The 24956-nt window shown below is 40.1% G+C and overlaps 1 protein-coding gene across 1 annotated transcript in view; it reads right to left on the minus strand.

Moving 5' to 3' along the window:
* Positions 1–274: 274 nt before the first annotated feature.
* The window catches only part of LOC131679793 (uncharacterized), a 43736-nt gene continuing 19054 nt past the window's right edge, over positions 275–24956 (minus strand). Inside the window, exon 2 of the mRNA XM_058960540.1 lies at positions 275–822. Coding sequence (XP_058816523.1) covers positions 275–822 — 548 coding nt within the window. The remainder of the gene's footprint in view (positions 823–24956) is intronic.

Consider the following 24956-nt stretch of genomic DNA (forward strand, 5'->3'; position numbering starts at 1 on the left):
GTTAATTTAGGTGTGAAATGCTGTTGCTCTCGACTAGGTGCCAATAAAATTAATAAAATTTCCATTCTAATCAATACACTGATCGATGAAAATAATAATAAACAACATTTAGAGTGGAAAACTTTTTCTAGTATCTGTTTAATCTTAAAGCGAATATTAGAACTTAATAGCCTTTATCGGTCGGGTTTAGCGAGTAGTATACTGTAGTACTAAAACAAGACACGCATTACACGAACTATATAAATCCGTCGATCAAATTTCAATTACGTCCCAGCTACTGAGAAACAAAAGTGCCACCTACCTGGGAAAAAACTTTCTGCCGCTGCCTGTGGCTCTGCCGGTTGGCCGCATCCGCGTCTAGCTTCCGCCGATTTTCCGTCTCATTAACTGCCACTTCCTCGCCCGGTAGCGCTTTCAGGATTTTCAGATTATGGAACGAATGCATCTGCTGGATTTGCTGCTGGCCCTGTTGCAGCGCTTCCGCCCGAGGTTCACCTCTAGGGTCATTGTCATCATAACCGTACTCTTCGGGTTCGTCATCATTCGAACCGTCGTCACCGTCGCCGTCGCCGTTGTCATCATCGGAGTAGTTCTTATCGTCGTAGTTCCACTGATTTCTATCCTCGGCAAAACCGACCGGGTTGTTGGCACTGTTGACAGCATAGTCCTGCGGGGCATCGCCACTTTTGATGCTCGCAGCCGTCGTCCCAAAGCCGGAAACGTCGCGCTCTCTATTTGGCCGTTGGTTGTTCCTTCGTCGCTCCCACCGGTCTTCATTGCCGATAATTAAGCGTTCGTCACAGTACTTGCTGATGCGAAAGTCTGGAAAAGTCAACAAAATTGCAGATTATTGAAGAGGCTAGTAGGGCAGAAAAAATATTTGCTGAGCAGTCAGTTAAGAGGTAGCGACAATCAACTTTAATGAAAATGAATATCATGAATTGGGTCATTAAGCTGTGTTTTTTATTTGGGTCTGCTCCGATTAAAATGACGTTAAAAATGCGTGGCGGAGTTATTTTTTTGTACGTAAAATGATACAAAAATTTTTATGAAATTTAATTAATAGAATCACACCTTTAATTCACCCCTTAACCTTGTGCTATGTTAACTAACAAAAATGTTAACCCATGTGTCTAAAACCACTTAGCCTTACTATGTCTTTAACTTTTTGTCATTCTAGATAGTCATACGACCTTCAGTGAAGTTCTTTATCGACAAGTCTTAGAATAGTTTGATGGAGACATATAAGTTATATCGGTCACACTTTTCATTTCACAATAAATCTAAAATCAAAGGCAAGCGTGCCTTTAAAAAAAAATTGTTCAATTCGAATAACTTTTGCAGTATAGATTTAAAACTAAAGTACTTTTCAGACAACTTTAAGATTGTTTTAATTTGTTTCATGGTACAACATATCTAACCATTATCGTTGAAAAGTTATGAGCGCGTTTTAGCCAAAAATGGGTTTCTTTAGAATAGCAATATCACCCACTGGAACAAATAAAAGGTAATTATTTTCCAAGTACATATAAGGTCATGTATTAATGGAAAATATTCGTCTTCAAAAACTCACATCTAAGGGATATGTTAGAAAATATGAAAACTGAAAAAGTCATATTAAAATTTTGGTTTTTCATGAGTTGTCTTCTGGTAGTATGTTTAACCGTTGTGTGTCCGACGCGGTACCCGGGTACCTTTTTAAGTTTCAATTAATTAAGTTCCTATGTTTTATCCATAGCTGGAAATTGAAATTTTGTGACATCTTAGAACATCACTAAGTCAAGCTTTTGGGTTAATAATATTGTTGATATAGAACGGGTGGGAGTGAGGAGGGGCTCCTGATTTTTTTTACTACGTAACAGGCCGACGTGGGTACCCGGGTACCCACAAAACTAAAATGCCCATAACTAAGGTAATATCCACCCGATTTCGATACTTTTGGCCGTCTTGGATTCAGGAACTCATCCACTTTTGGACTTGGTAAAAATGAATCGGGTTACTTCATTCGGTTCCCGCGAATCCGGGTTCCCGGATGCAGGTTCCAGTGCTGGGGTACTATTTGCGAACTTCAATGGAATACTAGCAATATGGGTATCAAAATTCTTGGAATTGCATCAGTAGGCCGTATCTCGTGGTTTTGGAACCATTTGGTGATTTGACCCCGGAACGGACATTCCGGAGCAGGTTCCCGTGGGGCCGTGAGTGGCCATTCCATTCCAATTCCATTTTTCAAATTGTCATAGGGTCCCGTAACAATAAAAAACAGACTTCCGAGACAATTTGAAGAGTTTTGATACTCATATTGCTAGGACATTATTAAAATTTACAAATCACATCCTAGTACTGGAACATTACTCCGGAAAGTCCGGATTACCAAAAACCAGATGCATTATTCCGGTTCTATTGTACAGAATCAAAAAGTAGACGAGTTCCTGAATCCAAAACATCTAAAAGTGTCCAAATCGGTTAAAGGAAGCCATAGTTATGAGCATTTCAATTTGTGGGTACCCGGGTACCCTCGTTGGCCTGTTAAAGGTGTTTTTATTGTTGGACACATAACTGTTAAATTACTTTCACGGTAGACAATATAAAAGATACTACTTCGATTTCATTAAAAAAATTGCACTTTACAAGACTTCTCTATTATTTTAAATAGTGGGTAGGGTGGTTTTAAATTTTTTTCATGTTTCAAGGTAGTTTTGCAATCCTTCAGAAAATTGAATAAAATCAAATTTTAAAAACATTGTTGAAAACACTGGAACTCTGTGTCTTGTACTTTTAATTTTTCATTTTTTACCGAAATAATAGGGTATTTCACAAAAATGGTTTTAGTTATATAACTTTTGCAGTTTTGAATTTTCATTGAGATGACTTTAGAAATATTTTAAGATACTTCATAGAAGAACAGTTTGTCCGAATATATTGAACCTCTAGCTTCTTTTGATTTAAAGTTATATGTAATTTTTACTAAAAATGAAATATATTTTGAGTAAATATTGCAAGGTATACAAAAACATCGTGCATGCCATTTTTTGGTAATCTATACTACAAAGCATGATATTTTATATGACAGCAACGGTATTTGAGTACTCTAATGAAAGATAATGTTATCTGAAAAAGTTATATTTTTTATGAAAAAGTTCTCATAACTTTGAAACAAAAAAAGTTTTGTAGCTGGAGCATAAAAACAAATTATGCGCTCTCAAATAATCTTTAAGTTGTCCAAAGGGTACATTAGTGTAAAAAAGTTACAAAAATTAAAGAAATAATACTGTTTTTTAAGGAAGACCCTACATTTTGATTTGTCGTGCAATGGAAAGTATAAAAGATAGAGTTTGCATGTCTTCAGCAATTTTTTTCAAAAATGTGTTGTTCTACCACTTTATCGAAGATAGTTAAGCTCTATCTCGAATCGTAGAAAAGTTCTTGCTATAATTAGAATCATTCTTAAAGGTTTTAAAGGTTGGACATATAGCTCAATCGATGTATGTAATAAAAGAAACATATAACTTCTTTATTCACCGAACTAATTACCTCGAATTGTTGGACTTAAATTATTTTATTCGGTTTAGATTGTACGATGTATAGATTGACTTGGAACTATCACCTGAAAAAGCAGAAAATCGTGAAAATCTGAAATGTTGCTTTATCTTCATTATAACAATACATTACACTTGTCCTTTCGATTTTCTTATAATCATTTCGTCTCATTCGTATCGTAACTCTCAGACAGCTTGGGTGTGATTGGACGCTTTGTCCACAGTATCTTATTCTCAAAACCACATTCCTCAGCCTTTTGTACGGTCGGCGAGAATTAAACAATAGCCAACTATACCTAAGCTGGATCTGCGCGCCATTGGAAACCAGTTTAAAGTGGATTTTATCTTTCTTAAGAAATTTATTGCTTTCTCCTGTCTGCGCGGGCGCCGACCCCGTGCGTTGACGTTTTCGATGGTTCCTTCTCCGGGTAGCACAATGGAAATCAAATCGGGTTCGTCTTCTAAAGCACCCCCTCCCCTCCCGAGCCAAACCTAAGTAACAATTGAAGTTTTATAGCACGCTACAAGTGCCATCTAAGTTTTATGAGTGGCTATAAAACTATCATAAAACCTCAATTGTTACTAGGTAAACGCTACTCAGAATTCTCAATGGGTCCATTTGTGATCCATGACTAAATCGTTAAATCTTCTGCAGATTTATAAATACCTGGCAGAACGGTCTCGGCTGTCACCGAAATTTCGGATAAGATCAGGGGTTTTTAATCAATTCAAAGCAGGCAAAGTCTATTGCTTGCTGTGAGCACTTTACACGAGATTATAATGTATATATCTCAGCTGCAAGGGTAGAAATTGACGGCACCGTCAACGATGCGGGTTTGACACGCAGCAGTAGGGGTTGGATGTTTTAGAGACAGCTTACTTCAGCCGGTGAAAATACGTATCGTAAACGTTTGAATGCAGTATTACTCGCAGGAGATGGTTCGAAAACATATCCCAAATCAAACTCTTTCCGCTGGAACCGCGTTACCGAACTACATCCTCTTGCACAAGGTTTGTCTGCCTGTCCGTCTGTTTTTACTGTGGGTCATGAAATGCTCTAAATGTAAACAACTTGGCACACACGCCGTGAAAGGTGCGACAAGAATCACGTGGATGATTCATGCATTAAGAATACTGTAAAGTGTTCTTACTCTGCAGAGAGTCTGCATATCTCGGGTTGTTCCCTTACGGGACGTTCCAAGCGATCTTTCGCAGAAATGTTAAAGAAATCTGCACCACCACTCTCAACGAACCTCTATGTTTACTTGCCTCCGAGCGAGGGCAAGGCTGATGATCCACAAGAGGAAACATCTACTAGCGAGCCTAGTAGAGGAACACCAAATGATCCCTTGTTTCAGTTCGAGAATGATCGCGGCACTGGAATTATCAAACTCTCCGACATTGTGGCCTGGATAATAAAAACTTTCATTATTGCTGATCTTATCCTGTTGTTAGCTATATTCTACCCACAGTAAGAATATTTTAAAAGCAGTTGATAGTTCTTTCAGCGGTTGTGTCCTTCGATAACTAACTCATCAAACTAAGTAACCGATTTGATCACTGGTCTACAGTGGAATTGCAAAAGCACATTCCGAAAGTCCTGAAACTGAAAGTTAATATTTTTCTCCCTTCTGTATGCAGGAATTCACATGTATGCATATCTGCCCTTCATGTCTTTCAAGTTTTAGTTGTTAAATACATAAGCTCGATAAAAATGCCCAACTGAAAAATAGACCTGACTCCAGTAATCTTAATAAAGTACAACTACTCCCACTAGTTATTCCTAGTTTAAAGATGGTAGTAAAATTATTCTTATTAGCTAATAATTAATTGCTCCAATAATCTTCCTCCTAAAAAAACTAAAGTGCATTACTTTTTTTACTGTGCGTGCGCAGGGACTTCGCGATCACGTGTATCGTCGCGAAAGGCTCGAGCGTTTGCATGTTAACGTGGTCGTTCGCGTGCATGTTTCCTTGTCGCGTGTGCAAACGTGTATGTAACTTCGCGTGTATAAATTCTATTTTATGAACGTGTGTCCTTTCGCATATTCGCGTGTGTTATTGGATGATTGGATCTAATACTGAATTTTCAGATGCTATAAGAAAATCAGCTCTTCCATATCACTAGACATGGAACATGTTATCTAGCGGATATGAGCGTTGTTTTTGATTGGTCCAACCAACCCAGGGACAACTTGACAGATAGTGCTTGTTTCATATATGTACAACCGATTTGATGGTAGCGCTAGTATGCCTTCTCTATACGAGTACCACGAACAACGAAACGAAAAAGTTTCAAGAGAAATGCGTGTTTCGTTGCGTGTGTTATTAACGCCGTCAATGCGGCTAGAACAACATTTTGAAAAGGCGTATTCCAAAATGTGGATAAAAAAAACTATTATTAGAGAATAAATTTATCCCTAACTGGAAACCGTCAGCAAAGTTACATAAACCTTATTATAAATTTAGCTGGAAGTCGTTGTTTTTAGCAACCGGCTCTCTTCCTTTTTAGTCAATGTCGAATTTACTTTATTTTGGATTTTTTTTAAATACAAAGTGGAATCTTTGTTTCTGTTTAGGTATGGCGGAATGAGGACAGCTTTTAATTTGAACAGCGAAATAAATTTGATAATAGAAATGCTTAAATTGCTTATTTTTTACAGATATGGAAAATAATAAATGGATACGCCTTTTTCAAATTTTGCTCCATTCGAGCCGCCATGACATCACCAAATCACCACAAAATTTTGCTTACGATTTCAATATATGGGAGCTGTGGCCATTCACATATTCGTGTTAACTTGTTTGTCGAGTGTATGTGACAGCAGGTGTATAAATTCGTTTTTTTGTCTCCATGGCACGTGTTTTGAAGTTAATACGAATGTAATTTTTTTTTATTGGTCCACCTGAAGGCATCCCTAGTAGCAATTAAGGTTTTATGGCACTCTTGAAGCCCTCCTTTAAATATAGATTGCACTTGTAGTGTGCTATAAAACTAGAAATGCTACTTGGGATTAGACCTATGCTATTAGGGCCGAGGATTTGGGCTTCCGGGCGTAACCGATTCACGATCGCGCGAACACGAGCGCTTGTATGTTCACTTCTGAGATCGCGTTTGTGAATTTACAAGTGCTAAAACGTTCACTTAGTCGCCGGGGTGTTATCCTGTCTGTGCGATCGCGGGCGTAGGTGTGCGTGAATGATCGCAAAGTAATCGAGCGTTTATATGTTAACGTGTTTGTCACATGTGCTAGCGTGTATGTAACTTCGCGTGAATACTTTCTGTCCATTCGCATATTCGCGTGTTCTTTAATGATCGCGCGACGACCGTGAATCTGCTACTTAATTTTTAGAGTATGGTTCCAATGCTAGAAGAGAGTGAGTTCTTCCATTTTACTCGAGTACTCGGTCATGTCGCCATGGAACGTGTTGTCTAGTGAATATAAACGTTATTTTTTGATCGGTTCAACTAAAGGTATAAGTCTCGATTGCTAGGACCGAGATAGAGATTGAGACCGGGTTTGTAAATTTATAGGTGCTTGAAACGTTCACTTAATTACCGGAGTGTTTTAATTGTGGCAAGATCGCGGGCGTAAGTATGTGCATAAAAATAATTGCAATTGCATGTTCGCGTTTGTAAACAGCTTTGCGTTATCGCGAAGGTCGCGAGCGTTTGTACGTTTGAGATAGGAGAGATTGTGAGTGTATATGAGAAAATATGCAATTTATTGTGACATAGAGGGTTAGTATGGCTTTAATTAAAGATGTAGTAATAAAAGATAAAATAACATACCAAATAAAGAAAAAAAGATGCAAAGGTTTAAGCTAAAGCGTATAAACTGGCTGATATTTTTTTTGATATGCGTGAGTAGTGGAAATGCAAGACTAGAAGTGCACCAAAAATAGACTAATGAAGTAGAAGAAAAACACACATGTAACATTTAATCAAACTACTTGAACTCATATAATTGCCAGTAAATGAAATTAATTTTATCATGCTGTGCTGGTCGGGAATGAATGATTCACGTTCGTTGATAAACTAGTCGTACCATAATTTATCCAAGCAGTAGTTATACAATAGAATTGATGTAACTAGTAATGCGCGGAAATGAAGGTCAAGTGCTACGTTATCCTATGCTGAAGTACCATAATTGAGAACACGAAGGTTGACTTAAGTACCAACACGAAGCGCCACTTTTGCATAGAATCACTGTCTCCTAGATACCTGAAACACACAAGGCACAGCTGGAGTTCGTAAAACATACGATAAGAGGACAATGAGGTGGCAGCAAAATTCTGCTATGGAAGGTGTGCCATAGAATACTCCTCGTAATGCTCTTTTCGCTCCTCTTTAAAACGAAATGCATATTTATGTCGGTTTAGGGGAGGCTGAGGCAATATGAAATGAGACTGTAACACGTAATTCTCAAATGAATGCATTCGAGATTCGTCATCGCGTCTTTGAGATGCATTTTCATAATTGATTTTCCGCAGTATTTACTGATTACATGAAATGGGCTATAGTGTTGAACTAAAACATATCGAATTTATTTTAAGTTGGATTTTTCGTGATAAAATCTTGTCATCAATAACAATATTTCAATCCATTTGTCACCCTTGACCAACCTTCCCCGAACTCCCCCATGTAGAATGCAAGATGATATCCTGCGAGATTCAACACCGTCATCACAATCACAGGACAACCATATCGCCGGGTTCAACTGGATAGGGTCTTTTTTGTGTCCCACATTCAAAGTGCGGAAGAAACACAAAGCGTGCTGGTTCAGTGTGCACTGTGCTGTGTTTCGCTGCTAATATTGATTTATTATCCTCGTTGCATTGTCCCATATTTCGACACGTTCGAGGTCACGTTCAAGATGAAAGCGGATTTCCGCGTCTACAAGCTGGGGTTCCTGTGCAACGAGGGACCGCTTTAATGATCAAGTGGTAGTAACACAAACTGTAATTTTGGTAGGTTATAAACATTTAAGATACAGTAATGAACCAACCCAGTTTATGTTTGTGAGAGTGTTTGGGAATATATTTTTTAAAAGTTATGCGATTGCTGTTTAATTAATATTAATTATTTTTTCCTCTCTCTACCACCACACCACTACATAGGGTAAAGTGCTTATTTTCACTATACTAAGCAGAGTGCCTCACTAATTCATTAATTTCTCGGTCTAAAATCAATGGAAAGCGTAAAAATTGACATCAACAGTTTTGCTTTGTTGTTTAGAACCTATATAACAACACAATAGCGCTGAAAACAGTGAAATTCTCGTGTTTGAGCGCAACAAAAACTCGAATCGAGTGCCCCCATTGTTGCGCTACCATTTGACTCAATGCGCTGAACAAAGATGGCAGACACTGCTCTAACCAACGGATTCAAATGGGTAGGGTGATAATAGAAACATGGCGAAAATGGGCTCATCACCCTAGGTTGAACATGAACATATTCATTAGAATTGATCAACAGGTGAACGAACTATATGTTCCCTCCACCCCAAACAAAACGTTGAAAGTGTGAAGCCACACATTATCCATTACATTTCGTTACCAATTGTTGCCAAGTGAGCGTTGGTCCGTAACGCCCCATGGCCTATTTTGTTTCACGCAGGGCCGACGCAAGTTTTATAAATGTAGAATTCAGATTAAAGTTACTGATATGCTTTTCGACTATATTGTTTTCTACAGGACATGATACATATACAAATGTAGCAAAGACTTTTTCATGTTTGGAAAACAAATATTTTGCAGAGAAAAGAACGCAAAACTGTATTTAAAAGGGACCATTTCGCCTACTTAGTTTGAACGAAATATGGAACGTTGTGCTAGTTTGTACTATTCAAAAGTATAATTGGTCCTTTAGAGCGTTTAATTGAAGGTATTGATTTGAATGATTCCTGAATCTGTTCAGACTCTCGATATTTTATACGACGTCTATTCTATTATACTTGAATCCTTACCCAGCCAGTAATGAAAAACATTCCCCAGGGAAAACACCACAGTTATTCCGTAGGATTTTTTTTCTTGTCAATATCAGTATTTGCAACATATAAACATGACACAAATTATCAAACGACCGGGCTCATTGTGCATAGTTGAGTTCAATTACAAGATACCAAAATAATTGTAATCAATGTCAGTGGACAAACAAAGGTGAGTACATTTGATTAGATTTTTTTTGTACACTTGAGAAAAAATGTCAGAAGAAAATAGGAAAACTTGTTCCAACATAATTTTTTTTTTCTTTCCTGGACATATAAACAACGAATCACTGCTACGAGTACCATTACACATACATCTTCTGACCATAACCTACTGTAACTGCTGTACGTTCCGGATCATAAACGCTTTGTGTGCATCGACAGTATTTTTCCCAAAACCAAAAGAGAGGTTATGCAAGAATACATTTCGTATGGTGGGCAAATATATATTTACAATAGAAGTGATACGGAACCGGCATTCATTTCGGGACTCCCCCTCTGAGTTGGAAGTAAGATCGGTCAGTTTCCTTTTGTATGTTTGTTTTGAGAGAAGTCATAAACTGAAGTGCGTTTCGGAAGAAAAGAGTCATAAAACCAGTTCATTTGTGATACCATCACAAAGTTCGTTACTTATTTGAAAGGATTCCATACCATACATTGTTTGACGATATTTGGGTGTTTTTTGTTTCGATTATAGAGGTTAACTTAAGTTCATTCGCTTCTTTTTTGTGTTAGAAAAATCTGTAATCTTATGAGTGAATCGAACCCAGGTGAGCTGTGTACCAACCGATCGAATTATCAACTACCATATTTGCAATTATGTGCAATTAGGTAATACTTTGATGAAAATATTAAGAGATGGCGCTGCTTCGGTGGTGGATAACATGAATTAACATAAATAGGGACGGTATTAACAGTTGGGTTTTTGGAGAAACTATAACATGTTAGATGTAAAATAAATACACATTTGATGTAGAAAAAATAAGGGTGCAGTTTGTAGAAGTTTATAGTTTATACACTAATATACTAAAAAAACTGTTCGCGTCCATAAATTCTACCCATTAGCTTCAGCATACTTGCATATAAGGTAAGCAGAAACGACATAAACTACTCAATTATTTATCTACTAAAGATTTTCAATCTCATCTTGTTGATTTATTTTATTTTATTTATACTAACCACGAGTTGTCAATGACAACTAATCAACGACTAACTTTCGTGCCTAACCACTAAAAACACTCCTTACTCTTTTTCCGCGCTTCATCCCCACGGAACTACATCAAGGTATTAATTACTTCGAGGCTCGTTGTGCTTTCGTTGCACGCTTTTTCTTCTGCTCCATCTCGGAGCCTCACTTGGTTCATACCAAGTAATGGCTCGACCTTTGAACTTTGATTTAACTCTTGACTCCTCTCTTGCTTCTTGTCTCCATCTATTACGTCACCATTTAGCTCTCGTCCCCGTGAGCTGTTTGGATGCTGATTCTATGAGCCATTTAGCTCCTGTTTCCGTGAATCATTCAGCTCCCGGCCTTATGACAATCTACTCGGGTAGTCTCCGACGGTGAGCTCACGCTACTCCGACGGAGGAATTTCTCCCGACACCGATACCAGCTTCATTGTACCATTTAACTCCTAGCTTTTCTGAGATATTCTTGGATATTATACGGCGGTGAACTAGCCTACTCCGACTGAGAATTCCCCGGCAGCAGAGTTTCTCTCGGTAGTGAAGCCTGTTTTGTAAGCAATTGGCTTCCATTTTTGTCACGATATAGTCGGATAGTCCACGGCGACGAATCTTCGCTACTATGAATTCCCCGGTGGTAGATTTCTCCCGATACCGATGTTCGTTTCCGTGAGCCATTTAGCTCTCCGCTTTGTCCCGATCTACTCGAGCTAGTCCCGACGTTGGACCCTGCCTACTCAACGGGCCAGCCTGTACTAAGGTACTGAGGTCCATCTAGCGATTCCGAGTAGAGCGTAACTTCCAGTTCACTGGTGCCCCAACGAACCACGGCTTTTGTGTTCGACGCGATCTACTTGTACTAATCTTTGACGGAGGATCTAGCCTACTCACGAGCTACCTGGTTGAGTGTCGAGGTCCGTTCGGTGATTCTGGTGAAGCCTGATGCCCGGTTCATTGGCGTCCCAAAGACCAGAACCCGGTGCTACGTCACGTATTACTAAATATTTTTGGATTTGGGCAGTAGATCTAGTCTAAACCCGATTTGTGGTTTCACGACGGCTTTCTTGCCGACCGCGCTACTTTTTCGGGTCCTTCGCTACTTTTTCTGCAGCTCGGAAAGTATACTCATGTGCACTCTGTTGACAGCGTTCCAAATATGCTTGTCGTGGCACATCTCTTCAACGATATTGTCAACTGTCGTACCAGGCATACCCCTTAGAACTTCTTCGAACCTAGGGCATTTGAAGACCACTTTTTCCGGTGTCTCTTGCACGTTCAGGCAATCCGGGCAAAGGGGCGACGAAGCATGCCCAAACCGATGCAAGTCTTCTGGAAGCATCCGTGCCCGGACAAAAATTGCTTTAAACGAAGTTCACCTCACCATGATTCCTATGCACCAACACCGACATATTTGGGATGAGTCGGTGGGTCCACCCTCCTTTCTCCACGTTGTCACACTCTTGCTGCCACTTAGCCAACGAGTCTGCTGTGACCCGTCCTCTTGCATTTCGTGTATTCCTCCGCTGGCAGCATTCGGCGTCCTCAGGAGTGATCATCCCGGCGATGAAGCATACCGCCTCCGACGATATCGTTCTGGACGCCTACACGAAAAGAACAGCCATTAGGCGAAACGTGCTTCTCATTTTCATCCGGTTACGCTTTGAATTCAGTGCGGTAGCCTAGGTCGCTACGCCATACCTCAGTATTGAGGACGAGACACCCACCAGGGGACGTCTCGTGCTGTATCTTGCTCCTCCGATGTTCGGCATGATCTTTGCAAATGCGTTAGTTGTCCTCGCAGCCTTCTCACGTACTTAGTCGACATCGCTGTTGTAATTCATCCGATTTTCGACCCTCACACCTAGGTGCTTTGGAGCACACATTGATGGGATTGAGTGTCTGCCCACGCTGATCACGACACGCACATTTTTTTACGATTACTGACCAGCACTACCTCGGTCTTGTGGTGAGCCAGCTGCAACTTGACGTCAGCCATCCAGGTTTCCATGGTGTCTATCGGCTCAACATCTTCACTTCCTCAAGGGTCTCGCCAGTTATAGTCAGGACAACATCATCTGCAAAGCTGGCGATCTCAACTCCCCTGGGCAGTTTCAGTGTTAACGTTGTACATCACATCCCATAGCGTTGAGCCAAGCATGGAACCCTAAGATACTCCCGCCGTGACCCTAATCGAAACTCATGTTCGTCTCGTAGACCAGTACTCGGTTCTGAAAGTATCTTTTCAGAACCATACACAGATAGTCCAGGACTTGCATTATGTGCAGCGCTACAACAATCGCCAACCAGCTGGCACTGTTGAAAGCGTTCTTCACGTCGATCGTTACCACGGCGCCGTAGCGATCACCTCTCTTTTGCCGCGACGCTTTCTTCACGCTCGCGTTTACTTTTCGGATGGCGTCTACCGTCGAGATCCCTTTCTGGAATCCGAACTGTCTTTGCAATAATCCGTTCTCACTTAAGGCGTAGTTCGTCAGCTTGTTGAGGATGGGTTCTTCCAAGAATATCCAGCAGACACATAGGCCGATACGATACTGGATCGCTCTGGTGGTTTCACTGGTTTTGACAGAAACACCAGCTTCTGGAACTTCCATCTGTCCGGGAGGTAGCCTTCGTTCAGGCATTTCTATAGAACTAGCCTGGACATGTCCGGAAACGCCAGGATCGCGGCCTTTAGTGCCACGTTGGGCATACCGTCCAGACCGGGAGCTTTCTTCGCTTTCAGCCCTTTTGCCACCCTAAGGAGCAAAAATGTTAATGTTATCTATCAGTCTTTATGGAATGTGTTAGCGGAATCTTCGTTGCACGTTACATCTAGCTTCGCCAGGTCATCCAACATACGTTGATCAGCCTGCTACCTCACTCCATGACCCAAGCGATAAATCTCCTCCTATAACAACCGGCGTTCGTTCGATTGTACTGATTGTACCTTCGTGTGTGCTATCCACCACCACTTGGATAGGGAAACCGCCCATCACGTGAATTGTCGCACTATCCACCACCCAGTTATCGTTATCCCGGACACGATACGGCTCTGCAATAATTGCAACGCCACACTTCGTTTCTGTTGTTGACTGCCACAACAGGTGCTGTACAATGTAGCAATGATTGAGATTAAACTGGGTTATCTCCATCATATCTTCGCCTTCGCGCCCTCATTTGTGCAGAGCATACAGTTCGGTTGCTTTGTGCAGTCTCTAGCAATGCATCCCTTCTTCCTGATGGCTGAAACCCAGGCACCTGAAACAGCTCTTCGTTTGTTTAGTGGCACTAGAAATCAGTCGTAACGACCACACCGACCACCCGATTTTATCTTACCGGTCGACATAAGCTTGTTGGCTGCGTTTGGCGATATGCGTATCACTGCTGTCTGTGTGCCACTATACGCTGTTACTTTGCTCCATTAGCGCTCTCCTCACTTCATCTTCCGTTGTGATCTCGTCCATATTCCTGCACTCGACCACTGCTTCATGAACTGAAGCTCTCACATTCGCTTCTTCTCCCACCGCCTCGGCCATAAGTTCCGTATAGCTCGAGCTCTTGATCAATGGATCTTTTTTAGCTCGAACAGCATCTCGCCTTTCTAAGAGCGCCTATTTCTTATTACGTTCTCCCCCAGCTCCTTCAGCTTGGGATCATCTCTCACCCTTTTGAGGATCGCAGCTTTGAGCCAGAGCTTCTCACAAATACTTCTCCTGGCGCAGCCGAAGGTGTTCTTTTTCTTCTTTTCATCCTTTTTATTCTGTTTTCCTTCTCTCTTCTACGGCTTCTACGGTGCGCCATTCACTCTGACATTGACGGCTCAGACCTTCTTGGACTTCTTCGGTTCCTCCTCCCACACCAGAATAGTGTTTCTATTATCTTTTCACAGAACGAGAATACCAGTCACTCTTCGGTGTCTCATGGGCTTTCGCTAACTCCGTTGTCTTCAGTGACTTTTCATCGATTTCAGCTCTTTCTAGTAACGCCATCTGTTCGCATTCGGCTGCTGCTACGGGGAATTGATGCTAATCACTGGATTCTTGATCTGTCCGTTGCCCTTGCTTTTTACGAATTCGTTGAGTTCTTCGATTTTTTGCCTCAGTTTCGTCACTTTAGGCAACCTAGATTCAGACCCCTGGCCTTCTTGGGTAAGGCTTGGTTTTGGCATGCGCACCTGAAACCCTAGCTTTCCTTGGCGCCCAATTGGTTTGTCGCCACTCGTGCTCGATATGGCTTCCCCGGGCTGCTCTCTCTGCTACTGTTCTTGCGGTTGCATTTGCTGTAGCATTTGGTCATTTTGCTGGTTCGGCGACCTTGCTAGCCCACCTTTGGCGAACGGATTCACCACACTTGCTCCGTTAGAATTTTGTTGTTGTTGTTGTTATCTTCTTTCATGCTTTTTGGGTCCCAATTCTAAACCACTATCTACGCCCGTCATAAGTAGTCGCCTCTATATGATCTCATGGTTACCTTTGCAAGCCGTGAGGTCGCATGAGAGAATTGACGCGGTCCTTCATGGGGTACCGCGTTCAGAGCCGGATCGGCGCTGGTCAGGAACGTTCAACTAAGCCTGCTTCCACCGGCAAAGGTGTCGGATTTCGATCGTACTAGGAGACCTAACAGAGTTTAATATCTCATTTGGCAGGCCATCTGCTCTTGCGGACTGAGGAGTGAGCCTTTCGTGACAAAGGACACACTAAATGGCGAAATCTACAAATATGAGTGCCTCGAGAAGCGCCTTTTGCCGTTCTTGCAGCAGCACGACGAAGCTCCGCTATTTTGACCAGAGGTGGCATCATGCCACTATTCTAAAAGTGTCCTGGAGTGGTATGAGGCCAATTCTGTCCATTTTGTTCCAAAGGACACGAATCCGCCAAACTGTCCGGAGCTGCGCCCAGTGGAGCAGTACTGGGCAATGATGAAGCGGGAACTTCGGGAGAGCAAGAAGACAGAGAAAGACGAGAAGGACATGTTAAGAAAATGGAAAAAAACTGAGAAACTGGTACCGGATGACACTGTAAAGACTTTGATGGAGGGCATCAAGCGAAAATGCGTTCAATTTTACACTCAAGGCTCCATCGATTAACTTTTCTTTTGATTTTTGAAGTAAATATATGTATAAAGTTACCCTAAAATTTTGGTTTGATTTTAATCATTATAAGAAAATTGGCATGACATTTTCGGTGTCGCAATAATTTCGTGTTCGCCCTTTATCCTTCACGCCAATTCAAAATAATCTTAAAAAGGAAATGTGGGGAAAACTCTGGCGTTGTATTTTCAGAATAAGTTTGAATAGAAATACTTTGTAATTTTTGTGGCATGTCCGTAAAATATTTATCTACAAAATTAAATTAATAAACAAAACTTGATTTTTTGTTCTTGTAAAACAGGTAACAGGCTCTTAATCTTTGTTCAATGACTCAGTGGTGCTGAAGCTATAATTTATTCAAAGCCTTTTGTCCGTGTCCGGTATGTGGTAATGTTCAATAGTGAGTAAACCCGATTCGATATACTAAAAATCCACTGACATTGGTAAGACGAATGACTTTTAAGAACAGCAAATTTTAAGGCTACCATTGATTTTCAAGTAAACAGTTTTTCAATTGAAAATTTAGGCTCTCAATGAGACAGAAAGGTTCAATAACTAAAAATTCGAAACTCAATTCGCCGACGCCGGTCCAATTCTAATGCCGGAAGAGCACGCATCTAGGCAATTTCGATGATCTCGCAGGAACACAGGATTATCAACTAAAGATTTTATCCCCAGTACAAACCATCTGGAGAAACGGAATAACGAAAAAGAGAAATAATTCAAGCGTCCTCGTAAATATAATAAATCTTTGACACAAGCCAGCCATTTGTTTCCCAGTAGCTTGACGCCGGTTTCGTATCGCCCAGCTCTGCATCACATGCGCTTTCCGCTCTGTTTCGGCCATACCAACTGTCAAGCATGAGATGCAGAAAGGAATAGGGTCTATTGATTGGATATCGGAACGGAGAGTGGTAGTAAAAACGACGAGCGTCAGATTCTAATCGCTTCGATTTCAATTTGAACACATCGAACCGACGAACATCCCGTTTCGATTCGTAAACACTGTTGCGGACGCACCACGCTCAGATCTTTTATCATTACGGTACGTTCTAATTGTACAAATGCCACGCTCGATGTAGCACGGAACAGCGTGCGAGGGAAATCGATGATAAAAAATACAGGGGTTGCGGCCAATACCAATAATGAACTAAAAGAAAAAAAATCGTGCCTATTATTTGCATGCGTTCAACACCCTCGCTTGGATGTACACCACGCCGTTAGTAATTGGGTATGCCATTAGGTAAATATCAATTCAATAACTCTTGTGCTAAGAGCCTTCCCAAAGTGTTGAGAACTCGTAATCGTAGGATAACCAACTGGCTCGTTACTTGCATTAGTATTTAGAACATAAACTCTACTAGATGACTTTGCAGCACGATGGCTGTGTCGTGCCTTCTACAGCGATCAGTGAATACACACACTGGAGGAACCCTCAGTTTCTTACTGACAACCGAACCAGTGATTGATGCCTGTGCAAAAGTGTCACAGCAATTTATTTCGAATTATTAAATTTCGAGCGCAACATTCTGCGTTTTATTCAATTATCTTTATTGTCAAGCAATCGATTGGCACGGCACAGTTGGCAACGGAAGTGGAAGCGAATGCCACCCCTTTTGTATCTATTTTCCTGCTTAGGTCCGGTGTAGCAACAGATGGTACATGTTCTGCGAAGGAGAATTGTTGAAAATATCGAAGGATTTTTTAGGAGTGAGTTATAAAATAAAGATTTCAGGTATATTCAAAAGTCGTAAAAACAGAACAATTTTTACATCCTATTTAGACATTCTAATTTATTACAAGCGGGTTTTACGATGCATATTCTTTTCTTGCGACTTTTATTTTCGGTCGCTCATATGTAACTCTTTGAACTATATGAATATTTAATGAACTAGGAAAATGAAAATGCATTAATTGCTAGCGCGAATCAGTTCCAATTAGGGATCATCCATTAATGACGTAGCATTTTTTGAGTGATTTTCAACACCCCTTCCCCTACCGTAGCATTTCGTCACAAAACTCTAAATACCCCCTGGTAATTACGTAGCTTGACGGTAACCCTCTCCCCCTTGTCGCCGTAAAAAATAAAATTAAAATTAAAAACTATGTTAGTTAGATGAAAAGGGCAAGGTTGTCGTGACATCAGGTCAACCCCTATTCCCCTTTATAAAAGCTACGTAGCATGACATGACCCGCTACGTCATTTATGGGCGGACCCTTAAAATAAGCGACCCTAACAGTTGCTCGAGGCTTAGTGCCTTGCAATTCTGCTTTTACAACTGACATTTAATCACTTGAGTGCTTATAAAAAACTTTCATGCTCTCGCAACGAAGCGATGGCATTGTTGGATGGGCTCGATGATGTGATCTGCTACACGTGGGCTCATTATTCAATGTCAGTGGAAGTGTCGCAAATCAACCGTCCATTGTCCACTATATGCGAGAGGAGTCCAACCTGCTTATTATCTTCTAGTTTTTGTATAATATACGTCAGAAATGAAATGGTAAGATGTAGTGCTCTGATCGACAATAAAAAGAGTAACACAAATCAAAATCAAGCATAAACGAACAGTAACTACACTGTCACTAGCCAAATTACTAAACTTAAACTGTCAAACATAAATTTTCATCATTTTAAACTACAATACACATTCATTACTTGTCAAATTTCGTTAAAACATAAAAACTTAAGATAAAACAAACAAAACGAACAATATTTGGTCGGTAACATATCACGTCATTTCTCTTTCAAATGATAGTATTTTTGTCATAAATCAAAAAAAAAAACACAATTTAATCCTTTCCCCTAGGATGACGGGTTTGGCAGTATTGCAAACATCATCAAGCGTATGTCGTGCATCAGTGCAAAAAAACCTCTGACATACAATTACTTTAAAACGGTTATTGCATTACGCCTCGATAGCAGTGCATCGAAGAGACCGAGAGGGCTTATGGGCTTTTTTATGGTTTGTGTTTCTTCATACTCATAACCAACCCTAACTATCGATCAACCACTAGCCTGTGCGCGCTGGCATGGCCTGGTCGACGTGGATTGACTGTTGTTGTGGGCCGTGTTTGCAGACATTGTTTCACAGCTTTATGGCAGTGCTGATGGACACGGCTCGCTGTGCGGGTTATTGTGTGTCGATTTATCGGCCGGCTTCGTCATCGTGCTCAGACTAAATGTAAAAGTAGAACCCTATTAGTATTAATGTAGTAATAATTGTAGTTTTTAGTACTAGAGTACAATTGTTATGTGCTAGTATGTCTATCTGTGTATGTGTTCGTCTGAGTAGTTGTAACAGTTTCAGGGAATGGATGCAGAACTGGCGTTTATGATGGAATAATGGGTGATCCTTCCTAGGATTCGTTGGTCACTTTTTTCCGGTGCCCTATTCGTGCATTTGATTCGATTCATTCGGGATGATCGGATTAGATAAATTAAGGTACGATTAGTTTACCGACGCACGTGAATCAATTCTCGGTCATGATAAAATTCTTTCATAATGGAATTGTCGTTAATAGTAAACCATTATCATCTGCTGGCATTTAGACGAGTTCAAGTAGTTTGATTGCATGTTACGTGTGTGATTTTCTTTTACTTTATTAGTCTGTTTTTGCGGTACTACCCATTTTAACAAGTTTCTCAGTAGTAACAATTTATATGAAAATTTGCTATGTGATCACACTCTTGAACCCGTTACTCCCAAACCGCAAGTCGGATCAGAAAATAAATAAATAGGGGAAGGAAAGATTGTACCTTCATTTGAGACTAAGTGGTGTACTTAGGTCGCTGAGAAATAGAGGTGAAATTATTGCCATATACATATGAACACACACACATACAGATAAGGTTCAAAGCGACATGCAGGAAGATGCTTGAAACGGGAGGAGCGCATATCCACCCGTATAATGTCATCTACAGAATGACAAGCGACGTAAACACGTGGAACACGGTCAACAGAGGGGCCATCAAGCGGTCATTCACATCTGAAACAGAATTACTATCCCGAGCAAATGTAACAAAATCGCTAAAACCCAACGATAGAGCAGAATTTTGGTTATACGATCGCCCGAAGAGGACACCCCAACTACTGCTGCTCTTAGTATAGAGTGCAATGCGAACGACCAGAAACTGGAGGTGGGACAGCAGGCTTCAATAGGGACGAGTCTCAAGAGCTACCGCTACGAACGGACGCAGAGAGCAGCCATGGACAACACACAGCAAGGGGCGATGTACCTGTGAGGAATGCTGCGACTAGGAAACGCTAGTCGCTCACCTACACAGGAACACAGAGGCGTAGGATCCTGTGCGGGACGACGGAGATGAACAAATTCGTGATCCACGTCTACTATTTCTGTGCAGCGCTAGTGACTAAAATGAGTGGACGACCTAAAAAACCTGAGATGTTCGATGAGGCGTTATAAGAGTTTGCCGGACGTATGAATCAGAACGAGATGAACGCAAAGCGTAGAGCAATCATCCGCAACAATATGCTCACTCCAGTTAAAAACGATCTGATTCAGCAGAAAGTGCAGAGAGATCTGAGTAGAAGGAATAATAGAGCGAGCGATGTATCGTGGCGAAGTTCAGTAAGGTTGAGGGCATCATTTGCGAGTGAGGGCCGCGAAGGTATTTGGAGCTGGTGAAGGTATTTGGAGCTAGGCAGCTACTACGCGATTTGGTCTTCAATCTAGACGAAGCGGTTGCACAGTATCGCGACATGGACCCAATGTCGCGTCCCAGAATCTCAGTGTTCTTTTAAGTTAACCTGTGCACTACAGGTCATGAGCGGAAACGTTCCTCCAATGCACCTGGAGTTGTGCAGAACCTGAAAGTACAGTGGTAACCCCTAGATGTTTAGGATACCGATTTACATCTGGAAGCGACCCCAACATCACCAGTAAAGCCAAGTTTCCCCATTGCATTTTCCCCATCCCCGAGATTGGAGAGTTGGATCTCAAACAACCATTCCACTATTGGAAGGTTGACCACATCCAAAGACTGCAAAGGATCGGCGAAATTATGACGTCATATGGCTGCGATCATTGCACCTACTGGGCTTCGCATGTTGGGATCGCATCAGCTCGATATGACATCCAAATTTTTTCAACGTTGTGGAAAAATGAACAGCATCAACCGAGGCGAAGGAAGGGGTACTTTTAGGTATGAAGGAAAAATAATAGAGGATGGACATCCAAAACTTGATTAGTTTAATTTATGGGTGATCATAAATCGGCTATTTAATCAGTGCGCACTACGATGACAATAAAACGAACATTTTTGAAATCACCAATCTACACCCCCTGGCGTGCCAAATCATGGAAAAATGACACTGTCCAAAATTGGGCGAGATCGGTTAACACTAACCCCCGCCCCCTCCCCCCCCCCAGAGCTTAAAGTTTGTATGGGATTTTTGGCCAAAATGTATGGAGAAACACACTGCTCACTCTTACCCCGACCATGGCGCACATTTTTGTTCTCATAGGAAAATCATTTCTCGAATCGCAAACACAACTAAGAGACTTCTAGAAATTCATTTTGAAGGTACCATACCAATTTTCAATCATGCTGATTTTCTCGAGCTTTTCAATTACGAAAACTGTTATGTCTGTGCGTGTATATGTATGTATGTGACCAAAAATAAGCACATAGGTTACTCAGGAATGGCTGAACCGATTTTTTCAAACTTAGTCTCAAATGAAAGGTAAAACGTTCCCATAGGCTGCTATTGAATTTCATTAAACTTTCGGTTCCGGAATTACGGGTTGAAGAGACACACAGCAAATTCACATTTTTGCCTTTCTCCTATAGAAAGGTTATGCAATCACTCTGAACATCATCAACTTAATCCCCAGGAGGGCCATTTTTGACTTGTATAGGTTTTCTGTATTTTAACAGGGGCGTAATTCGGGGAATACGGTGAGGGGTACCCTCTCTCCCCCACATCACTCACCACCTTTTCCTAAACCGCCCTTCCCTCATCATGTACCTCCCTACCCGTATAAACTTTTCTAGTTCCTCCAGAATAAATTTTCCTAGTGGGTCTGAAAAACCAGTGAAAAAATTAGTTTGAAATGATTTTGAGTTGAGAAACTAATTTAAAATTTCTAACAAGTTGAAATTTTTTGGTGGAGTCCAAACTCCCGAACCCTCCTCCTGGATCCGCCGCTGATTTCAAGTGTTTCAGCGTCGACACATAGCAACTCAAGTTCCAAGCTGTCGATTCATTGTACGTATGTGTAAATCGCACTGAATATGTAATAGGCATTTTCACCATTAAATTACACATACCCAGCCATGGAATCGTAGTTTGGAAAAATGAGAAAGGCACAATTGCACCACCAGGTGGATTAAAACGGGTTTTTGTACCTGTTTTCTCAGAAAGTCCTTTCTTAAAATATGATTCCTAATTAGTGTTTCGTACAAGAGTTAGCGCAAGCAAATATGTCTCTATTAGTTAATGGGAAGCTCCAAGATGCTACTTCATACAAAAAATTGAGAGAAATTTAGTGGGAGTAAAAAATGTCATTTTTTCATTGTTTATTAAATTTTTCAGGAAAATGTCTTTTCCTCACATTTTTAGTATTTATATTATATTAAAGCCACAGTGATTTATTATTTAGCACATATTGAGAAAAAAAAAGTAGAACAAAGCTGCATGACTCGACTAAAAAGAAGTAGGTTTGGTGCAAAAATCGACAATGGAAATTATTTTTCAAAGCGGCACTTTAGACAATGTTCTTCGCCGAACTAGTTCATTCGTTCATCATCGATGCGATATTCGTCGTGTCATTCACCCATGCCTCGAATAACGCTGCGCCGTTCGTCACACGAAAGCACAGAATCATCGAAAATGAATAATACAAACAAACAAAAAATCCGAATCTGATGACTGCTGTTCGCTGCTTGTTCGCATCGTTGTTTGTTGAATTTAGCCATTCATGCAATGTTCATCTCCACGCATCGTTCGGATCGGCACACGAATGGCTTAGGTGATAATCGCCACTAGCCATTCTTCGCTAAGGATTCTTCGTTCTTCATTCCTCCTGCATTGCGACCAAGAAAAACAAATTTCTTGTTCATTGATGGAAGGGTCAGAGCTTCATGACTGAAGTGGTGCAGAAATGCTTGCTATGTTCGGAATAGGATGACTTTTGCTATAAACAACAATTAGTATTACATAATGATTATTTGCTGATGTTTTTTTTATCAGATTTGAAACGGGAAGCTGCGTAAGCAAAGCAAAACAAATCAATTACATATGTAAATCTGCGGATGTCTCGCGGGCGAAAACCGAATCAACACAATTATGAATCTACATAGTAGACTATTGGTACTTCAAATAACTTTTTTTCTAATGATGAAATCAACACTGGGTGATAGTTTCCTTGAATCTACGTTTAATGATTTTCTTAGGACCATTTGGCACAAATAGCAACCGTAAGACGAAATACTCTTATATAATATAATTTCTATATCTATAGAAGTATAATCAAGCCACAAGTTTTTGACAAATCGATGCATTCCGATTTCAACCAAACTTAGCAAATATTAAACTTTTTGCCAAAACTGAACTGGTTAGTCTTATACCCTAGTATCAATTGAGGTTTTATCGTACTTTTATAGCCACTCATAACATTTAAATTGCACTTGTAGCGTGCTATAAAACTTCAATTGTTGCTTGTAAACATAAGTTTTTGTACCATGAAAGACTATTCTTTAGCTTAAATAGCAGCTAATATGGTTTTAATTTCAGCAAAATTTAGCATGTTTTCAATAAAGTTGTACAACAAAGCATTACAGAAAAAATGCTGAATATGTATATCTTACTTGACATGACATCAAGAAATAAAATTTGGATATATTCTATTAAGGGGCTACACCACTGTAGAGCACGCCAAATATGTCATGAAAATGGACACAAAATTAATTAAAAAAGCTAAGCAATAAAAAAAATCCTACGTACGTCGCTGGAGAAATCAATTTTGAATATACTGTGAAAATTTCCAAGCGTTCAAAAATCATTTGTTCGAGTTACATTTGCGGCTTCGAGAAAAACACGGTTAAAGTTTTCAGTATACACGAGATATACATAAGAGGCATGGCGGTAGAATGGAAAATCTGAATATTTATGTATTGTTTGCGTCTTTCATGTTTTGGGACATGATTTTTAACATTCTAAAGCCATTTTTGACTAATAAATTGAAAATCGACTTTTTTTATTCTACAGTGCTGTGACACTTTAAAACCGTTTTTAGATAAATTTAGTAATTATTATTTAACATAAATGTAATCTCTGGACATATTAAAAATATTTTAGAGCGCATGAGATGTTTAAGGACACCAACCACTAAACTATTTTCATTTGAAAGTTATAAGAACTTCGTCATCTTCGAATAAAGTGCCTGAAAGTGAAACCTGTTTTATCCATAAAGAATATACGACTTTTTAGAAAAAAATGGCCTGAAAATGCCAAAACAATTTTTTTATATGTTGCAATATTCATTCAAAATCCTATATAAAAAGTGTTCATAATTTTTTCACGGAACAAACTAGAGTCTAGGGAATCAATATGTCAAGACATATCAATCCTCTAGGCCAGATTTTTAAAGGCAAAATTTTTCTTCGAAAACTTCAAAATTTCTTTTGTGGAGAATATGAGAAATGGACGTTAAAAATATCAATATTTTCCAATATCGCTCAAGTGTTCTACAAGTCATGACATACTATGAAGTTGAACGGAAATAAGCTTTGCTTGCCATAATCAGTGCTACTGGAATATTAAACAGAAATATTTTTAATGAAAAAGTGTTCATAACAGTTTCATAAATAAATTCAAAATGTCTAGCGTGAAAATGCGTTCCGCGATATGCTTTTTTTTAAACGACTTATTTTGATCAGAAATGTGTTGATTATCTTGAAGCTTGCGTTACTAAATTTGATCAAGTTGTTTATTTTAAGTGGGCGAAATTTAAATGTAAAATTGATTGGAACTTGGTACTTCTAGCATATTTCGAAAATGTACGAAAATTTAATTCCTCTGACGATAGAGTAGGGGAACATGGGGAGACTTGACTAAGTGTAAGATTCTACATTTGGCTATAACGTATTCTCTTTGGTTTTTAATTTTTTTAAAATATTTTTATGCTT

This window comes from Topomyia yanbarensis, chromosome 2, assembly GCF_030247195.1.
Source record: "Topomyia yanbarensis strain Yona2022 chromosome 2, ASM3024719v1, whole genome shotgun sequence".
In the NCBI taxonomy this organism is placed as follows: domain Eukaryota; kingdom Metazoa; phylum Arthropoda; class Insecta; order Diptera; family Culicidae; genus Topomyia; species Topomyia yanbarensis.